This window comes from Thunnus thynnus, chromosome 20 (genome assembly GCF_963924715.1).
Source record: "Thunnus thynnus chromosome 20, fThuThy2.1, whole genome shotgun sequence".
NCBI lineage: Eukaryota > Metazoa > Chordata > Actinopteri > Scombriformes > Scombridae > Thunnus > Thunnus thynnus.
Window position 1 is genome coordinate 6,710,590 of NC_089536.1, and position 17,971 is coordinate 6,728,560.

The 17,971-nt window shown below is 38.9% G+C and overlaps 3 protein-coding genes across 3 annotated transcripts; 2 read left to right on the forward strand and 1 right to left on the reverse strand.

The window, feature by feature from the left end:
* Positions 1-25: 25 nt before the first annotated feature.
* On the forward strand, positions 26-6,695 carry psme3 (proteasome activator subunit 3). Its single transcript, XM_067577200.1, has 10 exons — positions 26-168; positions 2,793-2,825; positions 2,894-2,956; positions 3,665-3,769; positions 3,888-3,936; positions 4,254-4,372; positions 4,670-4,806; positions 4,964-5,018; positions 6,073-6,159; positions 6,283-6,695. The coding sequence occupies exons 1-10, from the start codon at positions 127-129 to the stop codon at positions 6,361-6,363; spliced, it is 771 nt and encodes a 256-aa protein (XP_067433301.1). The 5' UTR covers positions 26-126; the 3' UTR covers positions 6,364-6,695.
* A 3,774-nt stretch (positions 6,696-10,469) lies between these two features.
* Positions 10,470-14,452, reverse strand: g6pc1a.1 (glucose-6-phosphatase catalytic subunit 1a, tandem duplicate 1). The gene is made up of 5 exons (XM_067576988.1): positions 13,446-14,452; positions 13,235-13,344; positions 12,339-12,444; positions 12,090-12,205; positions 10,470-11,809 (listed from the first exon to the last, which is right to left on the reverse strand). Exons 1-5 carry the CDS (start codon positions 13,661-13,663, stop codon positions 11,301-11,303), a joined length of 1,059 nt encoding a protein of 352 aa, XP_067433089.1. The 5' UTR covers positions 13,664-14,452; the 3' UTR covers positions 10,470-11,300.
* Positions 14,453-14,838: 386 nt separating this feature from the next.
* Positions 14,839-17,676, forward strand: g6pc1a.2 (glucose-6-phosphatase catalytic subunit 1a, tandem duplicate 2). Its single transcript, XM_067576987.1, has 5 exons — positions 14,839-15,126; positions 15,248-15,357; positions 15,926-16,046; positions 16,432-16,547; positions 16,688-17,676. The coding sequence occupies exons 1-5, from the start codon at positions 14,894-14,896 to the stop codon at positions 17,188-17,190; spliced, it is 1,083 nt and encodes a 360-aa protein (XP_067433088.1). The 5' UTR covers positions 14,839-14,893; the 3' UTR covers positions 17,191-17,676.
* Positions 17,677-17,971: the final 295 nt, after the last annotated feature.

The following is a 17,971-nucleotide window of genomic DNA, read 5'->3' on the forward strand; positions in this document are numbered from 1 at the left end:
CGCGCGGTATTGTCGTCATCATTAAGCTCAACACAAGTGTGGCTGAGAAGTAAGCAGAAGCCACACGTTTACAGGTGAAGTTAATGCAGTTGGGACAATCGTTATTCGCCTGTTTGATCACATAAGATGTCTTCACTCCTGAAGGTGGACAATGAAATTAAAACCAAGGTAAGTTTTGGCTTTTTGAAACTCCGGTTGCGGGTGTTTGGTGCGTTGTTGTTGCCATTTGTTTGCTTGCGTGTTAGCCACATTTTGTAGCATGATGTGATCAGATAAGGCCAGGCTAACAGCGGCTAATAGCGGCTAACCGGCTTGTTTCCCGCCTGTTACGATACACCTGTCAAAACTGCCAACAGGTGCTGTGTCGCGGCGACGTTACGCTCCACGAGGAGTGAACTTAAGTTTCTGCTACAACCTCATGTGGATGAATACAGTCACCATTACAGGAGCACATGCACAAAAAGAAGGCCTTACCTGCCAAGTTAGCAAACTCAACAAGCTGCCGTTGACATAACCGGCGTCAAGCCAGCTAAATATTACGGTTTTCACACATTTCCTAATGAGCCAGCCACATTTCTAGAGTCCCGAGTGATAGGTTAGACCACAATTAGCTCACCTAAAGTCTAATGAAGTAAAGCCTACAACAAAATTGAAAACCTATGGGGTCAGAGTTAAAAGACCACCAAGAAGCCCCGAGATGAATGGTTAAGATTGAGACATAAATATTGATAATATAATTATATTTAGCGGCGGCTGATTCTCCGTTTTTGTACCACTTACACTTGTGAAAAAGTGTTAGACATAAGAAGAAAAGCCTCAACGCTGTTTAAATCCACTTTCGGTTTTGTGACTCATTAAAGGTATAGTGGTTTGTGGTCTGGACGGGAAAAAGCTGTGAAATTGCCCTTTTTTATTTCTCACAAATAGAATAAAGGTTTCACAAATCTGAAAGTGGGTTTAAACAGCATTACAGCTTTTGCTATGATGTCGTACACTTTTTCATAAGTGTAAGTGGTGCAAAAATGGAGAACCAGCTGCTAAATATCATTATTTATGTTTCCCTTAACTTTTCCCCCTAACCTCAAATCAGAAGCAGACTTCACCGTCATGTTTTCAGACATATAAAAATACTCCGCTCTGAATAATTGTTTGTGTCAATGGTTTTTCCACAAAAAGTTCTAGTAGCCTACTTTGTTAGAAATTGTTAAAATTACATCTACTTCCTCTTCCTCCATTAAAAATTCTGAATCTATTTATATGCAAATATTATCATTTAAAAAGTTTTCCTGTGGGACACGAGATGTCTCCTACTTCACTCGTCAAGTCCATTCTCAGTGTTTGTGCACTGGAGGCTTCAAGTTTCCACATCACACTTGTCTATGTTGAATATTGGACCAGGATCTGTTTCCAAAATAGTTGTGATGTCACAAATCATGCTCATAGGTCCACCTCTTTAACTCAGATTTTTGGTGAGCACAGAGAAACTTTCCATTTTCAGCAGATGAATGTGTAAACAGTGTTCTAGTGTCAAACTCTGCACATACATCATTCTGCACAGTGAAGCTCAAACATCTTTTTGAGTGGAGCGGGGCTTTAATGTTTATTTTTAAGGACAAGTATATAGCATGAAGTTATGCCACATACCACAGCATTTATAGCCTAAGCTAGTGTGCAATGCCCAGCACTAGATGGGCTTTTAAAATGCATAAAACTCAGCAGCAACACTCAATAATACATATACATAGATCACAACATGAAACTCAACAACAAAGCACATACAAAGCAGCACAAACCACAAACAGCTCACAAACATACCATAAAAGATTCATAAAACATCAAGCACCAGATCACTCGTGACTACATGACTGACCTCTTTAAAAGCTGTTTCAGTTTGAGTTTAAAATGTTCCCACTCATGATCTAGTTTGAGTTCTGTGGATAAAGAGTTCCACATGTTGTTCCCCCGAACCAGAGAAAGCCGGCTGTCTGAGTGAGAATTTACAAAAGGGCACTTTGCAATTCCCGGTAGACGCACCTTGTTTTACTGAGCAAGAAACCTTGAGAGGTCCCACCAGGTCACTGAGCACCTGAGGAGCTCAGTGGAGTTATAAAACTTAATTCCCATAAATATATTCCAACACCAGGAACGAAAGCTTCGGAGATATTTCTGAATTGGGACTTGATTTTAGATTGGGACACAATTTGGAAGAATCTCTCAGGTGCTCCTATAAACCCAAATCGCCAATATACATCCACGTTGCCATAGAGCCTACAGATGCAAGTGACACCAGATCCATACTGCCCTTTTTGCTTGCATGGAACTTTGGGTTCTTTTCTCCGAACTGTGGAGGAGTGTCCTGAAGTGTTTGTTGTTGAGCTTTGGAGAAAGGTGATAAGTACCCTCTCACAACTGGTGCCGTGGCAACTGGTCGGCCTTACACCTGCCAAGAAGATTTCAGTTCAGCAGTAGAAACCCCCACATGACATTTCAGTTGTTCACCGGCTTCAGTATTTTCTGGACAGTTCATACCATGAACTATCTTGAATCAATAGCTCTCAACCAAGGACAATATATGACAACCCTGATAAAAGAATGTATGAGATTTTATAAACAGATGACTTGTCCTGTGTAACTAAAGAACATTTTGTCATGTTTGAAAGAAAACAGCTATATTTATTGATTTTACATGTTGAATTCTTGATCTTTCAATTAAAAAATGATTTAAATAAATAAAAAAAAGAGTGGCTTTGCAAATGATCTGATATTTGGACTCTTGTCTTATGTTTTTGCAGGTTGATGCTTTCAGGGAACGTATCACTGCAGAAGTAAGTATTGGATATCTTGGGGGGGGGCTTTCAAGCAATTCCCATTTAACGATTTGCATCTCTTTCAGGCAGAGGATCTAGTCGCAAATTTTTTCCCAAAGAAGTTACTGGAACTTGATCATTTCCTAAAGGTCAGTGACATGTTCATTCATCTAAATGTACATTATAGTTTTAGATCTGTATACATCCTGGTTAGGAGTGGGTGATATGGATGAAAGCCTCTATCATGGTATATGTAGTTTTGTTACCTCTATATCATGATGTAGTAAACTTCTTTTTCTTCTCAGTATGGATAGTTGAGGTAGAAAGTTCCTTCTCATTAATTTTTGACTTAAAAGTTTGAGAAATGTTTGAAAAAAATGGAAATGAGAACATCTGTCAGAAGCTCCAGAACAGCTACTAACAGTCGTGATGAGATTTTTTTTCTGTTTATGGATAAAATAACCATAAATGGTTTCTGCTAAGCCAATATGCTACATACCTGACAAAGCACTCAATGACATTGATACAGAAACCCAGTAGTGTCATAAAGTAGTCCTGTTACTGATGTGCAAGTGTAAATATCTGACTGTTAACATCGTCTCACCATATATATGTATATGTATAGTGTATATATATACATGTGTATATGTGTGTGTGTGTGTATGTATGTATATATATATATATATATATATATATATATATATATATATATATACACATACATATACACACACATACACATACATATATACACACATACATACATACATACATACATACATATATCGTCATATAGCCATCACAAAGCATCATTTGTAGAGAAAAATAGTACAGTTGGTATCATTGTTGTTTTTCAGGATCCAATCATAAACATCACTGAACTGAAGGAGATTCACTCGGAGATAAACCTGACAGTGCCAGACCCCATCCTGCTCTCAAACCTCCATGACGGACTAGAAGCGGTGAGGCTCCATTATAAACTATATTTAAATCCTCATTGAAGGCTTAGAATAAATACTGTGTGCAGAGTAGATGTGAGAAATGGTCCTTAATCCTTTTTTTTTTTTGTTTGTTTCACAGCAAAACGCCAAAAAGCGAAAGCTGGAGGATGGAGGTGGGGAGGACAAGGGTGAGTATAAGAGTTATAGGATCCTAGTTGTTAGACAGACACAATTTTAAGTATGAACCAAGGTCAAGAGTTGTCGTGCTGTGAGTTACTGTTGTGTGGCCTCCCTGTGTTTGTATACGAGTAGTGCCATGACTATCATTCACCCCACATTATGTAAACAAGTTTTGCTTTTGTTGCAAGATAAACAAGTTCCATTTAAAGATATCTTACAGTTTTATGTGTATGGCATCCTTTAAACATGACAATCACTCCGGATCCTTTTATGTTTGACGCTTAATTCTTCTACCCTCCTTTTGCTCCTTCCCCCTGTCATCCAGTGACCGGCACCAAGGTTTTCGTCATGCCTGGAGGGATGATGAAGAGCAACGCAAACCTTGTCGATCTCATTGAAAAGGTCAAACCAGAGATCAGGACGCTCATAGAGAAATGTAACACAGTAAGTAATGTCTCACACTTTAAGCAAGGACCGGACTCATGCATCAGTGGTTTATCTCAGTAATGTTATAGTGCTTTCAGAAAAATCAACAGTTAACCCTACATGACTGCCAAGACATGAACTGTGGCGTTACAGCTGTAAATATATGTGTTTGACAAATAAAGACCTTCCCAGACAGTTACTGCAAGTGTTGTGTGGCTAAGACTATTGTACATCTTGACTTGACTGATTGTATCCCAGATGTTGCTCTCTCCTTTTTCTAAGCAGTTTTCTTCTTCTTTTTTTTAAAAAATTTAGGTCAAAATGTGGGTCCAGCTGCTCATCCCCAGGATAGAGGATGGCAACAACTTTGGCGTTTCAATCCAGGAGGAGACGGTCGCTGAACTCAGAACAGTTGAAGGAGAGGCGGCATCTTACCTCGACCAGATATCAAGGTTTGTAGAAGTCCTAACCATCATGTACATAATACACAGCAGGGCATCAAACTGGTGCTAAATGAGCTCCCTTTGCTGTTAGCTTATTTACTTGTTTGTGTCTTTGAAATTTAAAAGTCTGCTTCAGTACAGGTTTTTCTGTCTTCTTTACTTCTAGATACTACATCACAAGGGCAAAGCTGGTTTCTAAAATAGCAAAATATCCACATGTGGTAAGTAAATATTATGTAAAACTATCACAGCAGGTGTAAAGCCAGGCTAGCAGCTCTGTGAGGCTACACTTGGGCACAGCAGTGCTTTGAGCTAAATGCTAACGTCAGCATGCTAACATGCTGATGTTAAGCACAGCTGAGGCTGATGAAAATATCATTTAGTTCTTCAATGATTTAGTCATAAATAAAATATTGGACAAATAAAAAAGTCTGACCAGATGGTGGCGCCACATAAATAGTTAAAGGTTCACCAAAATGATCACAATTCATTCTCAAGGGACCATGGATGTCTGTGCCACAGTTAATGGCAATCTATACAATATTTGTTAAAATTTTAATAAAAAAACACAAATGTCAAGCTCAGTAGGCTTCATCCTCTGGGGACAATGAATGTTTGTGCAAAATTTCATGGCAGTCCATCCAGTGATTTATGAGACATTTCAATCTGGACCAAAGTGGTGGACTGACCTACATTGCCATTCTTAGAGCCATGCTGCTAACATGGCTAAAAATAAAGTAGAATGTACTGACAAGACCAGTGGAAGTCCTCAGAAGTATCCATTATGTGGCCCGGAATGACAACCGAAAGAAGTTCAAATTAAACAAACAAAGGCACACTTCCAGAAATAAAAAGGCAAGACATGAATATCACTATGCAGGAATCTGTGTTTTGACTGATGGGTGAGACTACAAACGTACAAAGAAAGGAAAAAAAAAAAAAAAACACATGGTTGTCGTTTGATGAAAATGGTGCCACCAGAGGCCGCCAAAGCTGTTTGACCTCTCCATTTCAATACAGGCCAGAAATTTGCAGCATTTTCACCATCATGTTACCTTTTTGATTCTTAAATATTGTATGTGTTCATAAATCATGCAGTTTTGTGGGTTACTTTAAATCTAAAAACTCTTTAAGAGGTCATTTCAAGCCACAAAGTAGTAAAAGTAAAAAAAGCTGTGTGGACTTTTTTTATATTCACTGTGCAAGGCTGATATATTTAAATGGAGATGCAGAATGAAACTGAACAATGAATGATTCAACTTTCTCTCTTATTAGGAGGACTATCGGCGCACAGTAACGGAGATTGATGAGAAGGAATACATCAGTCTGAAGATCATAGTATCGGAGCTCAGAAATCAATACGTATGTCATGGTCTTTATTTCTCTTATCACCATTTATTCAAGTTTTAATTGGACTAATAGACAAGTTTTGCTTTTGCACAATCATACTGATAAATGCAATACTTTCTTTTTCTACTTTCTTAGGTAACGTTACATGACATGATCCTGAAGAACATTGAGAAGATCAAGAGGCCACGAAGCAGTAATGCTGACGCGTTGTACTGATGTTCATCCAGCCATCAGAGCGTCCACCCCCTCATATCCGCCCCCCCTCCCCCGTCTCCCTGCCATAGCTGTTGAGCTACAGTAGCCTGGCCCTGGTCCACAGGACTACAACTAGACATTCACCTACTTCAGTACAATCAATACAGTCCAGTACAAAAACATAGCTTCCATAGATGGACACAATGCACATGTTTTTGTTTTAATTGTAAAATATTTTTCCTGTTTTAAACCCTTTTGAAAAACATAATTATTCTCTCAAAAATTGAGAGACAGATCATAGACAGCAAAAATCGTTATGTATTTTTTAATTTTAATTAAACATTTTGTCCTCAGATCTTTGTGAAATGGTTTCATTTGTAGCTCTTAAAAGAATTCAGAGTGAGTTGGTTTGTTTCATGCCCACTGCTTGACGAATGTCTTTAAATTTTTAATGAAGTCTTGAGACACCAGCTACATCTGGAGGATGTTTTTTTTTATTTTATTTTTTTTTTTTTATAGGCAACACAACAAGAAAGCCTTTTTTTCCACTGAATGTTATACATTACATGATAGTGATAGTAATAAATATGAATATTAAACAGGTGTTACCTCCACAATGACTTAATGGTTTTCAGAGAAAATCCATAAGTCCCCAAAGCATCTCTTATGTTGAGGCATTGATTCTATTAAATAAAAACATTTTTGATAATAAGTTTTTGATTTTTCTGCATGTTTTTTGCACAGTTGCTTTTCAATTATCAGATAACAGTTTTAGTTTAATTTTTTAATGCATAGATGGAGACACTCATTAACAAGTTTGTGTTTAAGACATTAAATACCTGCAGTACTGTATTTTGACCTGCAGGTGTCACTGTGGCATCTATCTACCACTTATAATCTGTTAGCAGCTGGTCAAAAAATAACAGCATTGACATGAGTGCTGGGATGAAGAAGTATGCATTTGTATTTAAATAACTCTTTACAACTTATGCTAATGTAGTTCTGCACAAAATAGAGAAAGAACTTCAATTTTATTCAATGAGTAATGTTTTGATTTTTGAGAGCCCACCTAGAAAATCTGATTGATTATAATTTGGTCTTCTGAATGTGGCAGTATATCTGAAACCTTGACCAAAATAAACAATCTGAGTTTTAGCCATTTGGATCCTGTTTTGGGAATATAGTTGCTCAACTTTTTAAAAAAAAAAATGTGGCTGAACTGGCCAAGATCATAGGTTTCATGTGAATTTTATTGTGAAACCTGGGTTTTTTTTGTTTGTTTGGCTTTTTTTTTTTTTTTTTTTTTAACTTTTTTGCCCTGGTCCACATTAACTTTAAATGTTCAGAGTGACAAATCTAATCATCTTACATGATCTGCCATATCAGTTAAAGCTAAATCACAAAAAGATAGGCGCTTTCCTTAAGTAAAAGTTCTAATAAAACAATGTAAAACTACTCCACTGCAAAAAAGTAAAAGTCCCTCATTCAAAGTTAAATATTATCAGCAAAATAGACTCAAATGATCAAAAGTGAAAGTTCTTGTTCCGCAGAAGAATGAATCCTTTCGTTAACGTCATTATATATGACATCATTAGATTATTTTTGCATCATTGTGTAAGTAACATTTTACTGCTGTAGTGGGTTGAGGTGGAGTTAATTTATCTACCATAGTTACGACAGCTCCCAACCTAGGGGTCAGGCCCCTCCAAAGGGTCACCAGATAAATCTGAGGAGTCGTGAGATGATTAATGGGAGAGGACAGAAGGAGAAACAAATGTATACGTTATTTGACTTTTCTCTAATCTCTAATCTTTTTTGTGAATTATATAAATATCAGAGAGTTTTACATCTTTGAGCCTCAAATAATTATTCAAATGAAACAGTGAGAAGTTTAGAGGAGAAATCATTCATTAACTCATAAGACAAGCTGTCCCAACCTGCCTTTTTTAGAAACTTTAGAACCGCTGGTTTGATCTGCATTTTTATAAAATTTTTGTTTCGTTTTTTTGTAAATTAAACGTACTACCCTGTGGAGATCATGTGCTTATGGGAAGTTTCAACATCCAACTCTTGCCAGTCAGCTGTTTTGTTTCTAAATGCAAACTTGCTCTCACCTGTTTTCCCTGAACTGCACCATTCTGGCAGCATTTTCAATCAATGCAGGCTTTCACCTTAGTTTCCACTAATGTGCACTACATTATGTGTACTCTGACATTCTCTCCTACACTGGGATTAATTGTTTTGTTTTGTTTTTCCACATGAGACAGCAGTGATACATCATGATCTGTACATCATAACTGAGAAAAACAACCAATCTGAACTCATACTGAACTGTCATAAATATAAACTGATGTTCCTGACGCAGTCACTGCTGTCTGTCCCCACCAGCCTGTCTGTCTTACACACCCACAGTGTAGCCTGCCCATATAGAGCAGCCCCATATAGATATAGATATGGATATAGATAAGTAACAGAAAGGTGTTATGAGGGCTGTCAGAGATAAGATGGTCAGAAAGGAGACATGGGATTTGCTTGTGGGAAATGTCACAAGGCCACATTATGTCATAATACAGGTCTCACATTTCTCTCCCACCTGGTCCCTGTCCACTGAGCTCTTTCTATTTGTAAACTAGGATGACAATATGTCATTGTATATATAAATTTGTAAGTGATGAAAAGCTAAATTTTGATGTTTTGAAAACCAGTGGTGGAAAGTAACTAAGTAAATTTACTGAAGTACTGTATTTAAGTACAATTTTGAGGTACTTGTATTTTACTTGAGTATTTCCATTTGATGGGACTTTATACTTCCACTCTACTACATATCAGAGGGAAATTTTGTACTTTCTACGCCACTACATTTATTTAACAGCTTTAGTTACTTTTCAGATGAAGATTTGACACAATGGATAATATAACAAGCTTTTAAAATACAACACATTGTTGTGGTTTCCGACCTTTTTGGCTTTGACATCTTACAAAAAGCAGTGTGTAGTCGGGGTCACATTTCAGATGTCCATGAGGTGTTAACAGCTCCACCAAATAGTGATTTTTCCCTCTAAACTTCTCACATGGTTTCATTTCAATAAATGTGCAAATGATCCAATATTTCACCAAAAATCAATGAATAGAGAAAAAGTCCAAAAACTGAAAACAGATTTGTGTATCAGAACTTTGTTTTTTCTTCTTTCCTCTCCCATTAATCATCTCACGACCTCTCAGATTCATCTGGTGAACTTAGAGGGGCCCGACCCTTAGGTTAGGAACCACTGGACTAAACTAGCTAACTGTATATGAAGTAGTTGAAACTAGCTCCACCTCCAGCAGCTACAACAGTAACATGCTGCTCGAACACTGATGCTTCAGTATTAATAATCTAATGATGTCATATATAATAATATATCAGTCAGAGGAACCAAACCACTACTTTTACTGCAATACTTAACTACATCAAGCTCATAATACTTATGTACTTTTACTGCAATACTTAAACTATTTTTTGCTGCTAATACTTGTGTACTTTCACTTAAGTAGGATTTTGCATGCAAGACTTTTACTTGTAATGGAGTATTTTTACATTTCTGTATTGGTACTTTAACTTAAGTAAAGGATCTGAATACTTCTTCCACCACTGTTGAAAAGTCCTGTGATGATCTCTAATTATATAGGGCATCATTTTCCTACTTTTTTATCACTTCTACTCCAGTTACTTTAGGTGACTCACTAGTTTTAAAATCTAATGAGCAGGGTTGCACAGTATGTCTCTTAAAATGTGATAGTGGTCTCCGCAATCCTGCTGATCTCAGTAACACACATCTCAAGATCCTTTGATATGTCGCCTGAACAATGTACCACTTTTAAAGCCGTATGCATGGGACACACGTGGTGCCTGCATTGCATTCTGCCCCTTGACCCTCCATGTCTCATTTGAAAGCTCATGGCTGTCGTGAAAGACAGCGTCACTATGTGGGACTGCCGAGTGAATGGAGCATGCTCGAGTTAATATTTAATTTGGCTGTTCCTGCCAGAAAATTAATCAGTATCAGTTGGAAACATTCTGAGAAAACTGACTGACTGAGGGCAACGCAGCACATCTAAAACAAGCACTTCTCTTTATAGAAAGAAAATGGTTATAAAATCTTTTTTTATTCAAACTGCAAACAATATTTTCGTTCCATCATTTATTAATCATTGAACTGAAAAAGCACTGAAGTGCTACCTACATTTTTATAAAAATATTCATTTACATGTGTATTTTCATGCTGATATTGAAGGACCCTGCGAAGAAAGTGGGCCTTCGTCTTCTTTCAAATAATGTCTTCCGAAGCAAATAGACTTGTCAACATTCAAAGAGCTTGAAAGCAGACAAAAATAAACAACCATAATTTGATTTTCCGAGAGGTTATAAGATCAGCAGTTTGATCTAACAGGATTTAACAGTAAACAGACATTTGCAAATGTATGCATTTTAAAGAAATTGATATTTTTGAATATGCACTTCACTTTCAAACAGATACTTAAGATTGAAGAAGATTAATATCATTTTCATGTTTGTGTGTTACGCATAAAACCTGAGCCAGGAGACGATTAGCTTAGCTTAGAATAAAACTGCTAGAAAACAGCTAGCCTGGCTTTGTTTGAAGGTAACAAATTTTGCTGACTACCGCTTGTTTCCCTCTGTTTTCAGTCTTTATGCTAAACTAAGCTACGTAGCTGCTGGCTGGAGCTTTATATTTAGCACATAAACATAATAGTGGTATCGATCTTCTCATCTAACTCTCAGCAAGAAAGCAAAGTTTATCTTCCAAAACTTTTTCATTTTCCTTTTAAGGAACTCATATCCAGGCCAGTCCTAAAAGTCTACATGTCCTAGTGTCATAAATGTGGCAGAAAACAATCCAAGTATGTATAAAAAAATTGAACTGATGATTGACCCTAAACAAGAAGTTGGTCCTAAATCACAAGTTCTTGTCTTCTCTCTTTTCCTTGCAAATCCAGCAGAGAGCCCATGGCACCAGGGTTGTGGGGATTAAAAGTGCAACCACACTTTTACCAAAAGACAGGCAATAGAAAGTCATGTGGTTTTCAGAGGAAAATGTCCATCCATCCAACAGCTGAAGCAGGAATAGGGAGACAATAATACATCCCATCTTGAAAGTGGCACTTGTGTTCTTATTCTTGGTGCCGTTGTAGAGGGGGGAGTGCAGGCCCAGGCCCAGGCCAAACAGGGTGCCCATGTTACGCAGGAGGCTGGCGAAGGGAGTGGTGTCCATGTGGACCCACTCAGCTCTCACGCACCACTTCTGGGCTTTCTCCATGGTCCACAGCAGGTCCACACCCAGAGCCTTGAGCAGGAGGTAGAAGCCCACAGCGAAGGAGGTCAAGAAAAGGGTAATGAAGAAGTATTTCTTCATGCTTGCACAGTAGATCCACTTCACCTTGGAGACAGCCTCAGCTACTACTACACCTGATAAAAAATAGATAAGAGGGTCAATCAAACAGTGGCCACACTGTCTCTTCTGAATTAGAAACTTTAACTTATATGATTATAGTTTATATTTCTGGCCTAACATGATTATGTTTTTGTTTTTAATCTAAATCTTACCTGACTACATCCCCAAACTCTGTTTTCCAAATATTATGTGTATGAAAAGGGAAGCCAATTTAAATCTTCACAAAAACCAGATGTTCATTATCATAAAATGTATCAATATTGAATTCTTGCTGAATTATCTGTGAAGACTAACCTGTGATGACTCCAGCAATAACCTGGTGTGGGAAGTGGGCAGCCATGTAGACCCTGGACACGCAGACCACCAGCTCTACCAGGCCCATTAGTGTCCACAAATTTATTTGCAAGAATCTGACAGAGTGAATAGGCTACTGAATGTGATTGCATTGCGCCCCAGAGGATCAGAGAACAGTAAAATTACATTTGAAGATAATAGTTTTATTTTACACCAAAGAAATTGATGATTGTTTTGCCAAGGACTCACTTGTATAGTAACGGAGGACATTTCTTCTCTGTCGCAACAGTGAGTAGCGCTGTTACCATCACATACCAGACCCCTGCAGCACCCATAGCGTGACCTGAAGGACTTCCTGTGAGGAACAGTTTAAAGCTTATTCTCCCAGTTTATTAACTCCATTGGCTTCATCTTCAGAGATACAGTATATAAGTTACAAGAAATACAGGCCACATAATTTGCTGTACAGATTTACTGTGGATATAATATCCTATTTTAGTGTTAAAATTATTAAATTGTATTAAATAAACTTGAGTAGTTGTTAAATGTCTGTTTTTTATCCAAAGCAACTTACATGTGAGTCAAGACAATCAAGCATTAGAGGACTTTGACTGGTACAAATTCTCACATAGCTGAACTGGTTTAAGTGCAATAAGAAAGAGCACTAGACAGAAGTGCTCTAACTTGACTCTAAGCCTAACCTGAAATCACATGTGCAGTCATTTCTAAGCGCACAGTGAATACACAACCAGGAATTATGACGATAACACTGAAATCACATATGTACACAGGCGTGTGTACACAGTAAAGGAAACTGGAGCAGATGTGATCGCTAAACTATTGAAACACTGCTGTCCAAACTGAACTGTCTTCTAAAATTTAGAAAAAAAACTACATAAGGACAAAGGTACTGGTGTTTATAACCAAGTTATCATGTCTGAGATCATATTCATTCAAAGAAAGTCATGTGCACGTATCAAACACTATAAATATTATCTGGCAATGATGTACTGAAGTATTAACAAGGTTAGTAGTTCATTATACCAGATCAATCTAATCAGTCTTCCAGACAAAATCATTAAGTTCCTCAAGGAAAGACAATGAACTGCAATAGTAATCTACTACAGGTCTTCTATGAACTGTACCTGGTCCAGTCTCACATGTGATGGGGAACTGCTGTAGAGAAGGGGCCAGTCCTGCTCGATAAAAGCGGGTCTCATGAACCCACCAGTATGGCCTCTCCCCAAAAAGAACCCTTTCATGGAAAGACCAAGAAACTCAAAATACAACAGTTCTCTCATTTTGCGTGTGTTTTAATTTTGTGTTTACCATTACTTCGAGAGTTCAACAGATTACCATTTCAGGACCAGATTGAGCCAGTCTCCGATGACAGCCACCCAGATGAGCCTGAGCCCCGTGTCCCTCCGCAGGTGGAACCAGATTGGGAACCAGCAGAAGAAGGTGGTGTGCAGATCGGCCACTGTGGACGCCAGGCTAAACAAGCCCTCATACCTGCTGTATTTGGTCTGCAGATGGACCGCCAGCTCAACCCCCCAGCTGTGGAGAAGATCCATGATATCACGACCCAGACCTCTGCCTAAGGATGATGCACTGAATCTTGAGTGTTTTCTGGTTTTTTGTCAGTTAGGTTGCTGCCAAGCTCTCTCAGGCAGTCCAGTCTGTCTGTGTGTGAGATCCACATCGGACTTTACTCAAAGGTAGCAAATTTGTTTGCCTTTGGGACAGTGCAGACAGCTTCCTTAACCTTTACACCCCTGAGAACCCTAAAATCCATCATTACAGAAATCACCTACCGCCCCTCTGACAGATCACAGATTTCTAGGAAACCTCTTTTTTCTCTCTGATCATGAAAATGAAGTAACTTCTGTTTTGACGTCAAGCCAGTTGCTTGTGAAATCAATTGATCTTGGCCCACAATTTATCCTCTGTGTCCCATGGACAGTCATATTTTTTCTTGAACTTGAGCTTGAGTGATGCCATTTTCATCATAAACGTGTCAAGTTCCCTCAAAACAAGATGAAATACGAGCTCATCTGTGGGGACTTCCCTGCCAGATCTCCCTGTCATTACAGAGGAGTAACTTGTGCACAACCTACAATCAGCCAATCACCTTTTTCTGTTTTATCACCGACTATCTCCCCAGCTTCTACTCAGTCTGAACTCAATCATTTAATCATTGATCTCCTTATGTAACCTACAAATGGGTTACTCCATCATTCCGACCACTGAGATGTTTTCACCAAATCATCAAGAAACACAATTACATAACTGACAAATTATTACTTAGTGGCCGCATGGGTGAGACAAATAGTGTGAAAAATCATTGGACTTAGTTTTAGTCTAAACCAAAGTACTGTGGAGTTGTTATTTGTTCTAAGACATGAGGAAAAAATAGCTGATATTTAAAAATAATTTTGCAGCTCAATGGAAAGCAAATTTCACTCTGTAGGATGTCGTGTGATTGATTTAATTTAGGTAACAATTGTGAAAGATAGGCCTAACAATTGGTCAACAGACTTCCTGTCTCTGTGCTACGTACAGTAGTTGAGTGAGAAAGATACCAATTGACGTTTTGTTTTCCTGCTATCTTTTCAACTTGTTTGTGTGACAAACCTCCCAAACTCTCCTGACTCCCAGTATTTTATTACACATGTGCAAGGTCCAAAGATCAGCGTGAGCATGCGTTTAGGCAGTGGGTCCCTTGGTATAAAAACAACCGGCTGTGTCACTGATAGCAACAGTTTGTCTAACTGGCTCACACATCAGCAGACTGAAGAGCTAAGATGCTAACCGCTATAATGGACGCCATACAGGGTTTTGGGGTGAGCAGCACCCACTACCTGCAGACCAACTATCAGGATGCCCAGGGCCTGTTTCTCTGGGTGTCCTGGGCGGCTGACCTCAGGAACACCTTCTTCATCTTCTTCCCGCTTTGGTTTCACCTGCGGGCATCAGTGGGCATTAAGCTCATCTGGGTGGCTGTGATTGGAGACTGGCTGAACTTGGTGTTCAAATGGTGAGTAAAGTACACCTTTGAGTTCGAATCTTAAATTTGAGAGCATAATAACTAAAATCTAATGTCCCTAATAGTTTAATTTAGATTATAAAGAAGTGCATATCTCTGTTGTCATCTTCAGGATTCTGTTCGGGGAGAGGCCTTACTGGTGGGTCCATGAGGCGCCTTATTATGCAAACTCTGTTGCTCCTCACATTGAGCAGTACCCCATGACCTGTGAGACAGGACCAGGTGAGAAATAACCCTAATCCTAACCCCAGCAACCTACTTGGATGCTGGCTCCCTCTTAACCCCCATTTCTCCCACTTTCTGTACATGATGTACAATTATTCCTGGAATATTGCTTGGCCTCAGGTTTGCTGTATGATAATTTATTGAAACATAATTAAATTATTACACATGTAAGCATATGACACAGGGCCTCAAGATCACCGGCCCTTTTTATGTCAGTTGAAATTGTACTTTAATGGTGCATACTCCCAATACAAAGTGACAATTAAATTAAATTACCACACACCACTTGCCACACAGTGACAAGAAAACAGAAGCTTTTTGGCTTTTTGACAATTGCCCAATCTGCCCAGTTTATAATCCAGGCTGTGCATCTATACAAGGCATAAAAATGAGTTCAAATGCTTGCTGCTCATTCATTCATTCACTCATTTAAGTTTTGAAACAACAACCAAAAACAGTAAATTCCCAGTGCAGCTTGCTGTAGTTTGCCTTACTTTCTTGAAGATGAGGCTCTCCTTGGGGTACCCAGACACTTATATCTGCCCTCTTTGTTTGTGTCATCCAGGCAGCCCCTCCGGCCACGCTATGGGAGCTGCAGGTGTCTACTACACCTTGGTGACCTCGATCCTCGCCATCATGACCAGCAAGAAGAAATATGGAAGCAAGAAATCTGCCAACAAAGAATGGTGAGTCCAAGAACTCTTCGTAAATCTTTGGTTTTGTTCGCTTGTCTGCATTGATGTCGGTGGTGTTTACCCTTTTCTTCTGTCCAGAGCTTATCACTTTGGACACTCTATCTGTTCTGTGTTGCGGTTGATCATTGACTTCTGAAAACGAATGCTTAGAAAGGGGGGACTGTTAATGAGTTGTTTTGACGTCCAGGTAGCTTGAAGTTCCCATGATAAGCAAAGCGGGACTGTGTCATTTGTTATATTGCTTTAAAAGTTTTACTTGCTTGTTCTGGGGCATTACCAGAAAAGACCAGACCGATTTAAATCAAGTGTTGCACCCTGTGTTTTGGATTTACAAAAAGAGAAATAATCTAAGTTGTCTGAATTTGTATTTTGATAGGTATTTGAAGGCCATTCTGTGGACACTGTTCTGGGGAGTCCAGGTGTGTGTCTGTCTCTCAAGAGTCTTCATCGCTGCCCACTTCCCCCACCAGGTCATTGCTGGTGTTATCACGGGTCAGTATGGAAATTTTTAATACATTCTTTCAGTGTGTGATTGGATATCTTATTAACAATAGACTAAGTCCAATTATTAAGCCTGTGCTGTAGCACAAAATGTTCACCTGGGCTTTCCAATGTGTTTCAATGGATCTTAGGTATGATAGTGGCTGAAGCCTTCAACAGAACTCAGTGGATCTACAGCGCCAGCATGAAGAAGTACTTCTACACAACCCTCTTCTTGACTTCCTTCGCCGTCGGCTTCTACCTGCTGCTCAAGGCTGTGGGTGTGGACCTGCTGTGGACCCTTGAGAAAGCCCAGAAGTGGTGCGTGAAGGCCGAGTGGGTCCACCTGGACACCACACCCTTCGCCAGCCTCCTGCGCAACATGGGTACCCTGTTTGGCCTGGGCCTGGGCCTGCACTCCTCCCTCTACACCGAGACCAAGAAGAGCAGCAGCACGTTGGTCAAAGCAGGCTGCATCATCAGCTCTCTGGTCCTGCTGCACCTGTTTGACTCCTTCAAGCCTCCCACGCACACCGCAGCCCTCTTCTACCTGCTGTCCTTCTGTAAGAGCGCCACTGTGCCTCTGGTCACCGTCAGTATCATCCCATACTGCGTGAACGGAGCTCTGGGCCTGCAAAACAAAAAGGGAGTGTGAACAACAAACTCAGATTATAAAGACTTATAAAATGGGAGTGCAGAGTAGTCTCTTCCAGGATCAAAAAAACTTTACTCAGGTGCTTATTGCCAAGTGATCATCAGGAGACACCTAAGAGATCAATGGGAAATTGTCATTAGTGTCAATTGGACTCTGAAGTCTGTGAACACTGTGTGACACTAAGTGAAAGCACTATCCACAATGCCCAGTGGCACTTACAAAGACTCATGTTTTGAATATAGCAAAGTAAGATCATTATAATTGTTTCAGAATCCTGGAAAAGGACAAACAACATTAACACAAGAGTCTAGCAAATTAATGTTTGCTTACAGTTGCTGTGTTAAACCTCACTTTAAGGACGATAACAAACTCATTTTTGTGAGTTATTTCAGCTATAATAGTAATGTATTTTTAAATGTTATAGAAAGTATTTTTGAAACGGTTTTGAATATTTTTTAATAAAAATCTTGTATGAAATGTATGAAATGGCTTGGTTTGTGTTGCACTACACCACACAATCATACTTAATTTTACCATGTTTGCTGATTCATAGCATTTATCTCTTCAATCACATACAGTGAACAGCTTCCACTCCCATAATGTACTTAATAAACTTCCATACATTATTAAAGAATTTTAATGCAGTGACATGCACATGTATGTTTACACACATTAGCAAACTCCATCTGTTAATGAAGATCATATCATACGATCGAAAGCTCCAGAATAGGGTTGCATCATGTGTGACACTATTCATTTTCTGTCAGTTGACCAATTGATT